The sequence below is a fragment of the Chaetomium tenue genome (genome assembly GCF_020726465.1).
Source record: "Chaetomium tenue strain MPI-SDFR-AT-0079 chromosome Unknown F5144scaffold_4, whole genome shotgun sequence".
NCBI classification, from domain to species: Eukaryota; Fungi; Ascomycota; class Sordariomycetes; order Sordariales; family Chaetomiaceae; genus Chaetomium; species Chaetomium tenue.
The window spans coordinates 757,550-773,065 of record NW_027117332.1 but is presented as its reverse complement, the minus strand read 5'-3'; the positions used below and the strand labels follow the sequence as shown (position 1 = coordinate 773,065).

Sequence of the window (15,516 nt, the reverse complement as noted above, 5' to 3'; positions counted from 1 at the left end):
TCAAACGAAATCCGCACTTCAATGTTGTCTCTTTCTCCCTCTCTTCCTCCCGCTCTTCTGTGCGGCGTCAGTCTCGAACGTATGTACGAAGTATTCGTAGCGGCCGACGTTATCTCCGTTGAATACCCCTCCAAAAGAACAGATGGCGGGCCAGGACAGGCCCTAGTCCGTTAAGAATGCGCGTCTTGCGACATTCATGCCTCAGCTTCCCCCCCATATCAGCCTCGTGTCAACGACATCCTTCCGCCTGGATTCCTGAGGATGACGAATGAACCCCCCCAGTGGCGGATGCCTCGGAGGCGGGCTGAGCGGGGCGTGCCCCGGGCCACGTCAAAAAACGAAGACAAACCGGACGCAAGGGGCGTCGGGGAGGATGGTGTGGGGTCGGCAATGCAATTCCCACCTGGGGCAACCGGGGTTTGCCAGTGCCCGTGCTGCTCGTCTGTTAGCGCTGCAGCCCTCTGTTGTGTACATTAAAGTCCCTCAAACGGTCAAAAATCCTTAAAAATACCTGGTCCAGTCACGGATTTTACGTCCAGCTAACAGACCGAGGGCTCGGAACTCGCACTTGCTGAACCCCGACCGCAAATTGCGGAGCAAATCAACCCGTCACCGGCGGGCTGGGAACTGGTGCCTGTCACACTGAATCAACAGGGTTCTCGCCTGGGAAATGAGAAAATTCCCGAACACCAAAGCAAGAAAAGGAAGCACAACGAAACCATTCCCGCCCGTTCGAGCCCTCAGTCGACTTTTTGTAAGTGGAGCATTTGCTATCCTGATTGAGCATTAGGGTTTGGGCTGCAGACTGACAAAATGCGCGATACCGCACTATGTATGCAGATGATGTACAGAGCAGGTAGGTTTCAGCAATAGGTGACAGTGTGTGTTGTCCTTGCAGCAAGAGTCAATCGCCGCGGGCGGCCAACTCCTTTGGTGTTGTTTCTCATCTCTCCAAAATCTAAAAATTTGTGCCGCAGATGACCTCGATTTCCAGGTGAAAAAGGCTTGGCTGCGGCGCGACTTAATTATCAGATCGTCGGCCTGAAGAGGAAAGGATGGTGGGGTGCCTAGGAAACAGTCACATGTGCCTGAGCCGACGAGAATTTACCGTGACGAGCCTGTTTACAGTCGCAACCGGGCTTACCAAAACATCCCCGGCCCGGCACCGTGAGCCATGGACATAAGGATCGGACCCGAGAATGCCGACCCACTTCCCCAGCCCGTTCCCTCGGTCGATCGCCGGCAGACCGGCTATGCCCGCCAGTTAAGTTCAGGCATGATGTTAAATGAGACTTCGAGTCGTCTCGAGGCTGAACACATGCGATGGTTACACCTCCACTTCGGCCGCCCGTCTTAGTAGATTTACCTCGACGAAATATCTATCGGTCGGCAGAGTCTGGAGAAAGCGGGCCTTCGCCCTTTCTTCCTTTCTTCTTAACGATGATTCAACCGCACAAGAAAGCCGATGGCAATAGCGGGCGCACGGCGAATGCTCTCGTTTTGTGTTGGGTGTGTCTTTGCGTCTTCGAGCTCCGCTGAGTAAGTGGGCGGCGCATACTGTGTATACAAAGTCTATCAATGCAGACCCCTTTCAGCCCGTTCAGCTCTCTGCCTCGTGTAAAAATGGATCAAAGCTGTCATCGCGGCGTCTGAGAGCCCCGCATTTCCACAGGTCCCCGCCCCGCAAGCGGTCAATTTACCCCTCGCTCAGGGTCAAGAGAAGCTTCATGGCACAAATCCGGAGCTCAAAAGAAGGACAAGTCGGATTGCAGCTGCGTTGAGCAGGGCTGGTTGAATCTAAAACAGCCTCTCTCAATTCCGTGATAAGCTACCTTGTCTGCCATCGGGCGTGGCCCCTGTTCTCTTTCTTTTTTCTTTCCAACTATACATTCCTTGGCTCTTGTTTACCTCCTGAACCTGACCAGTATCGCCACACCCTTAACTTCTTTTTAAAGAAAAAACCATGGCTGGTGGTTCTGACAACCCGGGGAACCGGACCGTCGTCGTGTCGGCCCCCGGAAAGGTGCTTCTAGCCGGCGGCTACATTGTCCTCGACCGGAAACACACAGGTCTTGTCTTTGGCCTGAGTGCCCGCATCCACGTCCTCGCCCAAGAGATACACACTAGCGCCGGCGTCCATCTCAGAGAAATTGTTGTGCAGAGCCCGCAATTCCTGAATGCCACCTGGAAGTATGGCTACCATCTCGCCGAAAACGGCGGTGGCATCAAGGTCACTCAGTTGCAGTCGTCAGTGTCCCCTTAACCCTCTCCTAATGTCACTCTAACTCACACATCACAGGGGCACTCCGGTCGACCAAAACCATTTTGTAGAGACCACACTCAGCTACGTCCTTAGCTACATCTCCCAAGTAGACAAGACCCGCGCCGCACACGGCTTCGAGCCCGCCTCCCTCCTCGTCCTCGCCGACAACGACTACTACTCCAAGCCCAAGGAGCCCACCACCACCACCACCACCACCTCCTCCTCAAACCAAACCTCCCCCCACCCCCGCTTCCTGCACTTCGGCACCACGCTCCGCGACGCACATAAAACCGGCCTCGGCTCCTCCGCCGCCATCGTCACCGCCCTCACCGCCTCCCTCCTGGCACACTACCTGCCACCCCACCTCTTCGACCTCTCCACCCCCGCCGGCCGCCGCGCGCTGCACAACCTGGCGCAGGTCGCGCACTGCGCCGCGCAGGGCAAAGTCGGCAGCGGGTTTGACGTCGCCAGCGCCGTGTACGGGTCGAGCGTGTATCGAAGGTTTAGTCCGGCGCTGTTGGCGGCGTTGCCGGGGCCCGGGGAGGATGGGTTTGCGGAGAAGTTGGTGGGGCTGGTGGATGGGGAAGGGTGGGATTGTGAGGTGCGGAAGGAGGGGGTGGGGTTGCCGGAGGGGGTGGCGGTGAGGATGTGTGATGTGGATTGTGGGACGCAGACGGTCAGTATGGTGAAGAAGGTGCATGCGTGGAGGGAGGGGAATGCGGAGGTGGCGGCGGGGGTGTATGAGCAGTTGCAGGGGAAGGTGGATGAGTTGACGGAGGTGTTGGGGGAGGGGAGGGTGGGGGAGATTGGAAGGGTGATGAAGCCGTTTAGGGAGCTGATGCGGACCATGGGGAGGGAGTGTGGCGCGCCGATTGAGCCGGATAGCCAGGAGGAGATGCTGGATGCGTTGGAGGGGGTGGAGGGTGTGCTGGGGAGTGTGGTGCCCGGGGCGGGCGGGTATGATGCCGCGGCGGTGGTGATGCGGGACGATGAGGAGACGGAGAAGAGGGTGAAGGCGTTCCTGCGGGAGTGGAGCAAGGAACACGAGATTCAGGTGCGGCTGATGGGGGTGAGGGGAGAGACGGAGGGCGCAAGGATGGAAGACCCGAGCGAGTTCAAGCTGTGGACTCAGTAGAGTAGCTTGTGCGTGTGATAAATGGATAGGGGTATAAAGGGGGTGTAACCCTAAAGATATATCAGTAGCAAAAGGAATATAGTATGAGATATGCAACTGGACGTGAGAGGATCTTGAACACACTCTGATATTGTAGTCGCCGGTTTATTTTCTCTAATACTGTTGCTGATAATTGTGCTTTTCTGATTAAGTTACCAAGCCAAATGCCTGCACTCAACAGCACAAGATCCAATCTGCTGATACAATCTCCCTTCCCTCTGTCCCAGATACTTTCATTAATTCCACCCCTTTTTGGTTTCCTAGTTCATACCCAATTCCCTTACACCCTCGCCCTCCGCCGTAGACCAACAGCCCAAGCAGAATTAGATGTCAAACTAAAACGAGCCAACCCCGTATCACACCTAGAGCGGCATAAACCAACGAAGGATCCAACCCACCACCCCATATCCCCTCTCCCAACCTCACAGCCATCACAGGGCCCTCTTCCTCGAAGCCGGCGACAACGGACTCACCGGACTCCCCATCTGGAACTCAAACTCCATCCCCCAATCCACCCCACCACCACCACCCCCCAACTCCCCCCCATCCAACTCCAACGGCGACACCGTCATCGCCGAACCCGCCGACACCACCGGCCCCAAAGGCGGCATAACCAACTCCCGCCCCGCCACCGCCACATGATGGTGATGCTCAACCCCCGACGGATTCCCAAACAGCAACAAATCCAAATCATTCATCGACGACGACACCCTCTCCACCCCACCAGCACTCACACCCAACAACCCCCCACCACTCTGCCCATGATACGGATACCCCTGCACCGTGCTACTGCTCCGCAGCGACGAGGACCCCGAGCCGTGGCGCGAGGAGGAGGAGGCGGGGTTGCCGCCGCCGGGGATGGGGATGGGGATGGGGATGGGGATGGAAATGGAGAGGCGGGGTGGCGGCGTTGCGGCTACTGCCGTGGTGCCTGAGGGAGAGAGGGAGAGGGGACCGCCGCTGCCGCGGGGGCGGAGGCGGTGGTGGTGGTGGGGGAGGGGGAGGATGGTGTCGCTGTAGGTGTCGGCGTGGGCGATGCCGAGGCGGGAGGCGGCGGCTTTTTCGCGGAGGACGGAGATTCTGGAAGGAGGGGGGAGGTGGGTGTTAGTCTTGGGGGGGTGGCGGTAAAGTGGGATGGGGAGGGCGTACTCGTTTTCGCTGATGCCGGGGATGAGGGTGGCTTCTCTTTTGAAGTCGAAGGGTTCGGGCTGGAGGGGGTTGGTTAGAGTGAGAGGGTTGGAGGCGCGTTGGGGAGGCTTACGATTTGCAGCTGGCGCTTCCTGCGGCGGAGACCAACCATCTCTTTGCAGAGAGGAGTAGAGTCTCTTGACTTCCGAGTAGACGGTCATGTTTACCATTTTGATGAAAGATGTGGTAGATTAGGTTGGATTGTGAAAAGAACTGAACAAGAGATGAGAGATAACTTCTAAGAAATATATCAAGGAAGGTATAAGCCGCTATCACGCCCCAGAGACGACGGAAACAGACGATTCAGGCGAGCTTGTGGTGTCTCAGAGACTTGACGGGACGAAGGAGTGGCGATGGCGGGAAGACGACGCCGGCTGGCTGGAACGAGAGGAACAGCACCAAGGTAATCGAAATGAGTGTGGACCGGATTACGAAGAACGACGGTTAAGGAAACAAAGGAGCGGCAAAGAAGTTCGATGAACCCATTGACCAAAGTTCCGGCTCGCCAAAGGTTGGCTTTTTGTAAAGAAGGTTTGGCAGAGGTGACCCGCCAACGACGGGTCCGGACAAAGAAAAGGCTGGGGCGTATAGCCGAGGGAGGACGGGAAATGTCAAAGAGTATTACAGCCCCATGAGATCGCCAGTCCCATACCGTTGGAAGATGCTCCCTACGAGAGCGACAGTGGAGGGTGAGAAGGTTGGAATGTGAGTGGCCGGTGGAAGCGAATCCCGGCGTGGCCCAACCCGTTTCCGCCCCCCCTTAACCATAACCATGGAATGTGTCTCAACCGTCGAAGTTTTGTGTAAGACAATTCGAACACTTCACGTGTCTCAAAGCATTGGAATTGGCTGTCAACGTTATTAGTCTAAAACTTGTCGCGTGCGGTTGGCGATATCCCTTGCCGGAATCCTCCCTGCGTCAACGTGCAGGCTGCCACTAGCCTAGATACACTATTTGGGGTAGTCCTTCAAGTGATAGCTCTTCAGCTTAACGAATTGGTCAAAACCATATTTGCTCAATGTGACGCCCTTTCCGGAGTTCTTCCACCCAGTCCAGGCCAGGTCCTGCATGTCTGTCAGCGGTGTCACAACGCGTAGGGTAACGGCCGTTGACTCACAGGACTCGGGAAATCGCAACGATTGACGAAAACGGTTCCAGCTTCAACCCCATCGCACAGCTCATAGCCCTTGTCAGTATCTTTTGTCCAGATGCTGGCTGTCAGGCCGAACTCGCTGTCGTTCATCAGTTTCACAGCCTCGTCATCGCCCTTCACTTTCATAACCGGGATGACGGGGCCGAAGGTTTCGTCTTTCATGACTTTCATGTCATGAGTGACGTTTGTCAGCAGCGTCGGGACGACAAAGTTCCCTCGCTCTGGGAGCTTGCTGAACGTTTCATTTGCGGGGGTGGCGTTGACGGCGCCCTTGTCCAATGCGTCCTTGACGTGCTGCTCGATGGTCTCCTGAGACCTCTTCGAGATGACCGGGCCAAGATGTGTTTCTTTGTCCAAAGGGTCGCCGAGCTTGTATCCCTTCAGAACGTCCTGGATCGCTGCGACAAATTCGTCGTGGATCTTCTCAGAGACATACACGCGCTCTATTGAGCAGCAGCTCTGGCCCGAGTTGAACACTGCACCGTCGACGATCTCCCCGGCTGCCCATGCAATATCAACATCTTCACGGACGTATGCCGGGTCCTTCCCTCCCAACTCTAGGCCAACGTTGACGATGCGGTCTGATGCTGCACCCTGGACAGCCAAGCCGCCAGCCACAGAACCTGTGAAGCACACCAAAGCGACCTTGGGGTTCCTCACAATCGACTCGATAATCGTGGGTGAGCCGGAGTGGAAGTATTGAAGCACGCCGCTGGGGAGGCCAGCTTCGGTAAAGGCCTTGGCGACCTGCTCGACGATAGTCGGCGTCTGCGGAGACGGCTTGAGGATGACCGAGTTTCCGCTTAGGAGCGCCGGAATCAGGGCATTGACGAGAATCAGATACGGATACTGATAGTGATTTGTCAGCAACTGTCCCTTTGTTTCTTGTGCGCCGCCCCCCCATGAGCACCTACATTCCAAGCAAAGATGATGAGGACCGGCCCCACCGGCACCTTGCGGATGAACCTCTTGAAGCCCTTCTCCGCCTCACCCGGTGTATCCTGGAGCACGTCATCGCTGATCTTGAGGAGGTACTCGGCCCTCTTCAACGCTGTGGTAACCTCCCCACCCGTGTAAGCAATGGGCCGGCCCATCTGGACGGTGAGCTCGGTGGCTAGCTCATCCTTTTTCTTGTCAAGTATGTCCAGCGCCTTCTTGATAATGTCTCGACGCTGCTGTAGCGAAGTCTTGCGCCATGATTCAAAGGCTTGAGTGGCAACTTCGGGAAGTTGTTCTAGCTCTTGCGAGGAGATGCCGTTGCGCGTTAGGATCGGCTCGTTGGTTGTCGGGGAGATGGTCGTGATCGTTTCGACAGACATGCTGTGTGGGGGGAGTAGGCAGGTTTGAGTTCTTTCTGTGAAATTTTTGGAGTTTCTTGGAACGACTCTGTACAAGCTGGGGGTGAATCTTACTTGGGCACTTGGAGGAGAGACCAAAAGATGCCCCCCATCCCCTTCTCACTCCCTGCGTTGCCCCTCTGCCCCTCCTCCGTTGGGATCCCTGGACCGGCAGCCGATAAGATAAGGAAGCCGGCTTACAGCGGCAGGGGTGGGTACTTGTAGGGTACTTATCCCCGCGATGTAAATACGCTTGATTCGAAGCAAAGAGTAAATTTCTTGGATATGGAAATTGATGTAGCTCTAGGTTGGCATATAAGTTAATTCAAAGCAAACTCTTTTGCTCTTTAAATTTGTGAGCTAAGAAAGGTCCATGCACATGCTCTTGTATTGCGGTCCTTGGGACGTACCTCGGTATAGTGCATTGACCTTGCGCTGAGTGCCCCAGATTTTTTTTGGACGAACTCTCGAGGTGCATTGCTCCTCAACCGACTGTCCAACAAACTACCATTTCCCAGCCACCCACCATGTCGACCGATAAACGTAACCAATTTCTTGACGCCGGGGATAGCGAAGATGAGGGAGGTCACGGATACGATTCCGAAGAAGATTTCCAGAAGGGCGGGCGCAGCGCGAAGCGGAGAAGAGTCGACAATGACGACAGCGACGCCGAAGACGTTAGCGACCAAGAGGAGGAACAAGGCGAAGATGGGGGCGCGGACTTGAGAGAAGGCAGCGCGGATTCTGAAGGTGCACGCGACGATGAGGAAATTGCAGAAGAAGGGCCAAAGGGCGACAAAGCGGACCTACCAGCGGAGCTGCCCGGCGTGTCAAAACCGCTGGCAAAAAAGAATCTTGTTGCGTCCGAGGCTGCGATCAAGAAGTCCGGGGTGGTTTATTTGTCAAGGATTCCGCCATTTATGAAACCCGCAAAACTACGTTCACTCCTTGAGCCATATGGCAAGATCAACCGGATCTTCCTCACTCCAGAAGACCCGACCGAGCACACCAGGCGCGTACGCAACGGGGGCAACAAGAAGCGGTCATTCACCGAGGGCTGGGTCGAGTTTGTGAAAAAGAAGGATGCGAAAAAGGTGTGCGATCTGTTGAACGCCCAGACGATCGGGGGGAAGAAGTCAAGCTGGTACCATGATGACGTGTGGGCCCTAAAGTATCTCAACGGCTTCAAATGGTAGGTTCAATCCACCCCTCCTGATGTGATGATTGTTCTAACGATAGTAGGCACCATCTAACTGAGCAAATATCGGCTGAGAATGCCGAACGGACGAGCAGAATACGCGCTGAAATCGCCAAGACCACTCGCGAGAACAAGGAATTCGTCCGCAACGTCGAGAGGGCAAAGGTCATCAATGGAATCCAATCCAAAGCAGCCGCCAAACGGAAGAAGACCGATGATAGTGAGGAAGCAGTGGGCAGCGGAGAGGCAGTCGGGAAGACGGAGGGCGAGTCGGCGCAGGATAAGAGGCGAACGTTCAAGCAGATACCCCTCGCGAAGAAAAGGAAACAGGAGGAACAGCCGGCGCATGTCCAGAGAGTTCTCAGCAAGATTTTTTGATATCTTGTGGGGCGCGAGACAAGGAAAGAGGTTGTTCACGCTTACTTTATGTTGTGTTGCTAATATTTGGTCCTGGGCGTATACCCCTTTATTGACTACAAGATACAGACATGTTCAGCTTTATTCCTCTATGACACTAATGACAATTTTGTATATTTAACATGCCCCCATGTGAGTACAAGTAGTCCTCCAAACTCTCCCCTTGCGTTGATCTCGTCGTTTCAAGTGCCCCGGTGTGTTATGTTACGACTCCACGCCCATAATGTCCAACGTGAAGGCCAAGATACCCGCTGCGCCCGGGGATGAAGTGACTGCCGCGGCCCTTCGGCAGGCCATCCAAGCCCTCGGTATCTCACGCGACCAGCTCGCCGAGCTCCAGGGCTTCACCAAGCGGCTCCTAGACGAAGAGCGGCGAGGCATGAGACACGGCCGAATCGAACCCACCATCATCGCCAAATACCGCAACGAATGGCCCGCCTGGCGGACCAACCCCCCCGAGCAGATGCAACCCGCCCTCCGAAAATGCGTCTCCGCCCTGCGCGCGGGACGGTCTCTCCTCCCGCCCCAGAGCCCACCGCCTCTCACCCGGCAGGACGCCCTACCACGACCAAAAACACCCAACACGGCACCACCCACCACCACCACCACCACCCAGCCAGCATCACCCCCATCACCCCCAACACCACCCCCCCCTCCAACCCACGACGCGCAAACCCAAACCGACGACCTCAACGACAGCGCCGAATGGTTCGCCGGCCGCTTCATCCGGCACTACGACGCGGTGCAGCACCACGAGGTGCTCGAGGTGCAGGAAGTGTCCACGGGCAAGCGGAGCTTTGTGCTGGTGGAGGACAACAGCCACCCGGCGGGTATGCAGGCACGCATTGAGACTGTGGAGGGGGGTAGTGGTGGTTGCGGGAGTGGGAGTGGGAGTGGTGGGGGTGGTGGTGGGTGCCGGCTTCAGCGCTGGAGGGGGAGGTCGTTGCCGGTGAGGGCGCAGGTTGAGAGGGGGGCAGAGGAGGGGGGAATGGGGCGGGGCGGGACGTGGTGAGGTGAGCCGGGACATACATGTCTGGCGGGATCATGGTTGTCTCGGGCACCGAGTCACCTAGCCACCCCTGTTTGCCCCCTTGAGGCGGGTGCTTCGCCCTCAATCATATCATTCATTGACAACACCCACCGTAGTCCCGTCCCTGAGTCCTTCGCATTCATTAGGCTTCGTAGCACAAGCATCAAACCATGTTCTTCACGGTAACAATTTTCACGGCATGAAAGAAAAGCAAAACCACCTTTCTTAGACCATTTGCACAAGTCCCATTCATTGAGAAGTCAAGTCAAGTAATCTATCCCAGCCCCCTAGCCCGCTAGCCCCAACCCAACCCAACGCTCTCAAGCCTCCTCCTCCACCTCCACCACGTCCTCATCCTTTATCTCCAACTCATCAAAGTCATCCAGCAGCTCGTCCATGCTGATCTTGGGCCCCTCATCATCAACGGTCATCTCGGTCTCGGCGATGCTCATGGCATCGGCGTCCTGGGGCTGCTTCTTCTTGGTGTTCTTGTAGAGGGCCAGGGCCTGGCGCAGCTCTTCGTCCTCCTCGACGTCGCGCAGGAACTGCTCGTACTCGGCGTCGAGGCGGGCCTGGTCGGCGGCCTTGGGCAGCAGGTCGCCCTCGTCCTTGGCCATGCGCTTGAGCTTCCAGTTGCGGCGCTTGTTCTTGCGGCGGTTGGCGTAGTGCTTCTTGACGAGCACCACGTCGGGGATGGTCGACCCGTACGCGCGCGAGTTCTCGATGGCGTCGAGCGCGTCCGAGTTGAAGTTGGTGCCCGACAGCATGTACCCCATGACCGAGTCGCCCGGGTGCAGCAGGCTGCCGAGGTGCGTCCGCGCGAAGTAGGTGTTGTCGTTGACGCCGAGGTCCGACGCCCGCGCCACCGTCGCCTCGCCGAGCACCCATTTGCCCTTGCGTTGTTTTGAGGGCTCGATGTCCATGACGACGAATTCGACCATCTCGGGGGAGCCGGCCAGCGGGGCAAACGGTGCGCGCCAGTAGGCATCGGCGCTGAGTTCGGCGGTTTGGAGGGTGTTCGGGTCGAGTAAGTTGACGGATGTACCTATCCTCCAGCAAAGCAGGAGCGGGGAGATGTTGCCGAGCGACTTTGCGATCTTCAGGGGTAGCGCAACCAGGTCGTCTCTGCAAACGGGAACAAGCTCGGCGGAATAGTTGTACTTGTAGGATTTGTTGCCCGTGTGGGTATCGGCTGAAATGAGATGCCTCGACTCTTTTGTGTGCACTGGGACCACGGACTTGAGGAAGTGGATGAAAGCCTCAGCTTGATTCCTTTGGGCAAAGTAAAAGTCAATACCGTCCTTCTCTTCCTTGATGTTTATTGTGTCCCTGTGCGCCTGGTGCTTGAGGATCAATTGCTCTAGCAGCAGGAATGTTCTCTTGTGCGTCACCTTCTGGCGCACTTGTACGGCAGCACGCCAAACGTTGGCGGTATATGACTTTGCGCACTCCCGGCATTGTTGGTTCGCCACGACGTAGACCACCTCAAAGCTCTGCTGCATCATGACGCCGTCGGCGACCGCGTCCTGGACCGTAATCTTGACTTTGATACGACGCGAGTGGGGCTCTGTCCACACAAAGCGGGCGTCGATAATTCGAACTTTGCCCAAGTTTCGTAACCGCTTAAGGCATAGCGACAGTAGTTCTCTTGATTCGAGGGTGGCCGTCACCCAGCTGGCGGGTGGCATCAGCCACCGGTCGCAATCGCGGCAGACATGTAGGACACCTTCGCGTGGGATGCCTTGTGAGATGTCGACGGTCGATTTGATGCAGTCGTAGCAGAGGGCGCCGGCGGAGGCCGTGCCATCGATGGGGGCGCCGCAGTTGCAGCATAGAATTCTACCATGATGTTAGGATTTAGTGACATTTAGAGAGATCTCGTGAGTAACTCACGTTGCGCCTGTGCGGGCAGAACCCAGTTGCTGGGGGTTTAAGGGCACCATGCCCATGTCCGTATCGATATCCATGACGGCCGTTTCTCTGTCTCTTGTTCTCTTATTTGTGGTGTTTATTTCGAGGGGTATTGGGTATCTTCGCAAAAGGAAATTCAGTTGTTTTCTCCGAACAAAACGACCAACAGCTAGGTAACAGCAGAAATCAGTGCTGGTTCGGAGCTGGCGGGGCAACTTTGTATCCCAAGAAATTTTAGGAACCATGCAAGGCCATTGCCCCGCGCTGCTTGATAAGCCTCTTATCGGCTGCTCCGGTGGCGTTGCAGACCCACATTCTGGCTCGGCAGGCTTGGCGGTCTTGGCAGAAACGGCCCAGTTTCGCCACCGGAGCTTGAATTGTGGTTCGTTTGGTACCTGTGAGCTTGTCTTGAGCATCACGATGTAATTCCCGCTTTAGGACGTGCCGTTGTTGTTGATCCCCAGGTCATGTTTATCACCGACATAGTACCCAATCCAAATATCCTCAGGGTTAGGACCAACTGAGAGCTTATCCCTCAGCTTCTACTTACTCCCTCCCCCTCCTCCCTGAAAGTTCATGCTGTATGCGCCCGTCTTCTCGTCCTTCACCATCTGAAAGTTGTCTGTGCTCATCCCAAACGGCTTGAGCAACCCGTTCCCCAAATCCTTGAGTTTCGACCACATTTCAGCCGTTTCCTTCTCCTGGGCGGCCTTGGCCAGGGGCGGCAACGCCCGAAGCTGCGCTTGCACGACCTTCCTATCGGCCGCCGCCAGGTTCGTCATGCCAGCCAGCCGTTTGTAGTCTTCGACAGCGCCCTCCAGGTTTGACCAACCTCCCAACTCACTCCTCGCGCGTGCCCGTCTCATCAAGGCCTTGGCACGTATCCTGGCGATGTCGTCTTGGCGCTTCTGGCGGGCCGCCTCCTTTGACTCATCTTCGGATTTCGTGGGGAGGGCTGGGCCGGCTTTGGCAGCCCCGGCGCTGATGATCTCTTCTTCGGCGTCATCGGTCTTGGCGGCGCCAGGTTCGACGACGTGGGCTTGCTCCTTCTCCTCGTTTTCCTTCTCTTGCTGCTCCAAACGGTCCAATCCGTCGAGAGCAGTCGTAGCATTGCTGACAGCCTCCTTCCATTCTTCTAGCTTCAAATGGCAGGCGGCAATGTTGGATCGTAGTACGGCCAATTCGTAGTCCAGATAGTCAGGGCATACGGCGACGGCTTCGTCATACTTGTTGATGGCGAACTCGTACTTCCCAGAGGTGAACAGCGTGTTTGCTTCCGCTTTGTGCGAGCTAGACTCGGCTACCATAGACTGCGAGGCCCGGCCGTTAGCCACAACTTGTCGTGAGAGGAGGGCTGGGACTACTTGCAGCCTCCTCTTCGGGATCAAACTTCTCCGGCTCGGCCTTGTCAGTGCCGTCGTTCTCCGGCTTCGGGGGAGGGGTCTTTTCGGATTTTGCGGGCGCAGCCGGCTGGTTACTGCCGTCGATTGCCATCTTCTAGCTTCGAAAGTGAGTTGTTTCAGGGGTCAGATCCAAAACAGCTTTCGTACATGAGATAAAGCAGCGGCTAGATGCGGAGGGTTCAACGAGCCCAATCTGATGATGTGGTGATGACACGCGAGGAATCCGTTTTTCACATGTCAAAGCCCAACCCTTGTTAACCGGGCGCCGGCGGGCACTGAGTACCCCGCTAATGTTACACGTGTGACCGTATCTCTGTACGAATACACAGTGGTTGACCGTTCACTGGAACGCTGAAGGGAATTACGTCGCCTCGTCACGGAAGAGTGGGAATGGTGGTTTACTACAAAGGAGAGTAAGAGTCAAAAAATTGGGGTGACCCAATCTCAGCCAATGTAAAACTTGACTAGGTAGTGTAATATTCAGAATCGAGCCGTTGATCATTCTTAATCTCCACATTCCGTTGTCACACTTGGTCGTGAGCAACCCCAAGCAAACCAGAGCGGGAATCCCCGGGATCCTGAGAGGAAGGATGAACCACGGGTATGCCTTCCCAACCGCAGCCCATGTGTTATTACCGTTGGCGTGTTAGCGTTGAGTTCCGACACATTCAAGACCCACCATGCAGGGGCTCCAACTTTTTTCTATTTTCCCCTCCTTCCTTTAACCACTGGGCGATCCCATGTCAGGAAGCTGTTTTGTAAAGTGAGTCAACTTGGCACAGCATATAAATACAAGACCGCCCACCGGTCAAGTTTTGAGAACTACACACATCCACGCTTTATTCCTTACCAGCATACCTTCCCCAAAGGCAATCAATACCCTGCAACCCTCTCACATCTCGAGATATCAACATGGTTCCCAAAACTGAGTGAGTTTTGTACCCCTCGATAACCAAAAGGCCTCGAACTAATCAACACCACCCTCAGTTTCCCGCCCATCCGCGCCTGTCTCTTTGACATGGACGGACTCCTCCTTGACACCGAGGACCTGTACACGCTCTGTGTCAACCTGATCCTCGAAAAGTACCAACGCCCCAGCCTCCCCTGGAGCGTCAAGGCCAGACTGCAAGGCCGCCCCGGTCCCGCCGCCAACAAGCTCTTCCACGAGTGGGCCCAGCTGCCCATCTCCCCCGAGCAGTACATCAAGGAGCTGTACACCCTCCAAGCCGAGCACTTCCCCACCACGCAGCCCCTCCCGGGCGTGCCCGAACTGCTCGCCCACCTCGGCCGCACCCGCTACTGGGACCTCCCGCAGTCCCAAAAGCAAGCCACCAGCGCCCCTCCCCCCCAGCGCGTGCACATCGCACTCGCGACCTCCTCCCACGCGGCCAACTTCCGCCTCAAAACCGCCCACCTCTCGGAACTCTTCTCCGTCTTCCCCACGGCACGCCGCGTCCTCGGCGACGACACGCGCATCGCCCCCGGCCGCGGCAAGCCGCTGCCCGACATCTTCCTGCTCGCGCTCCAGACCATCAACGACTCGCTCCCCGCGGGCGAGCGGCCCATCGCCCCCGAGGAGTGCCTCGTGTTCGAGGACAGCGTGCCGGGCGTGGAGGCGGGGCGGAGGGCGGGGATGCGCGTGGTCTGGTGTCCGCATCCGATGCTGAAGAAGGAGGTGACTGGGAGGGAGCCCGAGGTGTTGGCGGGCAGGACGGGGGAGGCGGGGGAGGTGGATCTGCATCAGCTGGGGGAGGTCGGGGATGGGTGGGCGGAGTATATGCCGACGTTGGTGGGGTTTCCGTATGAGAAGTATGGGATTGTGGTGCCGCCTAAGGAGGTGGAGGAGGAGGCGGGGATGGTGGAGGGGGGGGTGATTGCGGATGGGGAGGTGGTGCAGGTTGTGGAGACTGAGACGAAGTAGATGGTGAAAGGGGGGGCAGTGGTGAGGTTGAGGACGGGCGGGCTCGGAATCAAGTTCTGGGGAAAATTACATAGAAAGGTATATCTGGCGTTGATATTTGAGAAACGTGAAGGGCGCGAGTGGGTTATTTTGGCAGTGGTTTCTGGAACTATATCTCGAACGTCGCGGGTGATTTGGGTTCAAGCAGAGAGGCACTAGAAGACGAAAAGAATATCGGCCATAGACTGGAAAATCATAGAATTACACAACAGGGGGCGAGGTGCCAGCCAGGTGCCGAGCAGCCACTTATATAGATACAGAAAAACGAAAATACAGGGGTATATAGACAGACCACGACACAGAACTTTGCATCTCACTCCCGCTATGCCCAATCACTAAACCCCCTCGGCCGCCCGTCCCCATCACTTCTCCTCAACGCACTCCCCCCAGCCAGCCCAACCACCCCATTACCCACAGCCGACAGCGGCGCCAACACCCCCATCCCCGCCCCCCGATTCAACAATCCCCCAACACCACCACC

General features: G+C 56.6%; 7 protein-coding genes across 7 annotated transcripts; 4 read left to right on the top strand and 3 right to left on the bottom strand.

Moving 5' to 3' along the window:
• Positions 1-1,751: 1,751 nt before the first annotated feature.
• Positions 1,752-3,500, top strand: F5144DRAFT_219873 (ribosomal protein S5 domain 2-type protein). The gene is made up of 2 exons (XM_066783125.1): positions 1,752-2,247; positions 2,300-3,500. The coding sequence occupies exons 1-2, from the start codon at positions 1,964-1,966 to the stop codon at positions 3,396-3,398; spliced, it is 1,383 nt and encodes a 460-aa protein (XP_066642610.1). The 5' UTR covers positions 1,752-1,963; the 3' UTR covers positions 3,399-3,500.
• Positions 3,501-3,868: 368 nt separating this feature from the next.
• On the bottom strand, positions 3,869-4,737 carry F5144DRAFT_602290 (uncharacterized protein; the record flags this gene model as incomplete). Its single annotated transcript, XM_066791194.1, has 2 exons — positions 3,869-4,645; positions 4,699-4,737. The coding sequence occupies 2 exons, from the start codon at positions 4,735-4,737 to the stop codon at positions 3,869-3,871; spliced, it is 816 nt and encodes a 271-aa protein (XP_066642609.1).
• A 681-nt stretch (positions 4,738-5,418) lies between these two features.
• On the bottom strand, positions 5,419-7,222 carry F5144DRAFT_219840 (Aldehyde/histidinol dehydrogenase). Its single transcript, XM_066783124.1, has 3 exons — positions 6,694-7,222; positions 5,744-6,628; positions 5,419-5,690 (listed from the first exon to the last, which is right to left on the bottom strand). The coding sequence occupies exons 1-3, from the start codon at positions 7,096-7,098 to the stop codon at positions 5,577-5,579; spliced, it is 1,404 nt and encodes a 467-aa protein (XP_066642608.1). The 5' UTR covers positions 7,099-7,222; the 3' UTR covers positions 5,419-5,576.
• A 421-nt stretch (positions 7,223-7,643) lies between these two features.
• F5144DRAFT_547575 (Pre-rRNA-processing protein ESF2) lies at positions 7,644-8,692 on the top strand (the record flags this gene model as incomplete). The annotated part of the gene is made up of 2 exons (XM_066787480.1): positions 7,644-8,308; positions 8,359-8,692. The coding sequence occupies 2 exons, from the start codon at positions 7,644-7,646 to the stop codon at positions 8,690-8,692; spliced, it is 999 nt and encodes a 332-aa protein (XP_066642607.1).
• Positions 8,693-8,808: 116 nt separating this feature from the next.
• On the top strand, positions 8,809-9,926 carry F5144DRAFT_648172 (uncharacterized protein). The gene is made up of 2 exons (XM_066792946.1): positions 8,809-9,561; positions 9,657-9,926. Exons 1-2 carry the CDS (start codon positions 8,955-8,957, stop codon positions 9,695-9,697), a joined length of 648 nt encoding a protein of 215 aa, XP_066642606.1. The 5' UTR covers positions 8,809-8,954; the 3' UTR covers positions 9,698-9,926.
• Positions 9,927-10,081: 155 nt separating this feature from the next.
• F5144DRAFT_490047 (NMD3 family-domain-containing protein) lies at positions 10,082-13,166 on the bottom strand (the record flags this gene model as incomplete). Its single annotated transcript, XM_066785771.1, has 5 exons — positions 10,082-11,600; positions 11,655-11,841; positions 11,986-12,074; positions 12,219-12,972; positions 13,010-13,166. The coding sequence occupies 5 exons, from the start codon at positions 13,164-13,166 to the stop codon at positions 10,082-10,084; spliced, it is 2,706 nt and encodes a 901-aa protein (XP_066642605.1).
• An 821-nt stretch (positions 13,167-13,987) lies between these two features.
• On the top strand, positions 13,988-15,482 carry F5144DRAFT_629478 (HAD-like domain-containing protein; the record flags this gene model as incomplete). The annotated part of the gene is made up of 2 exons (XM_066792381.1): positions 13,988-14,004; positions 14,063-15,482. 2 exons carry the CDS (start codon positions 13,988-13,990, stop codon positions 14,994-14,996), a joined length of 951 nt encoding a protein of 316 aa, XP_066642604.1. The 3' UTR covers positions 14,997-15,482.
• Positions 15,483-15,516: the final 34 nt, after the last annotated feature.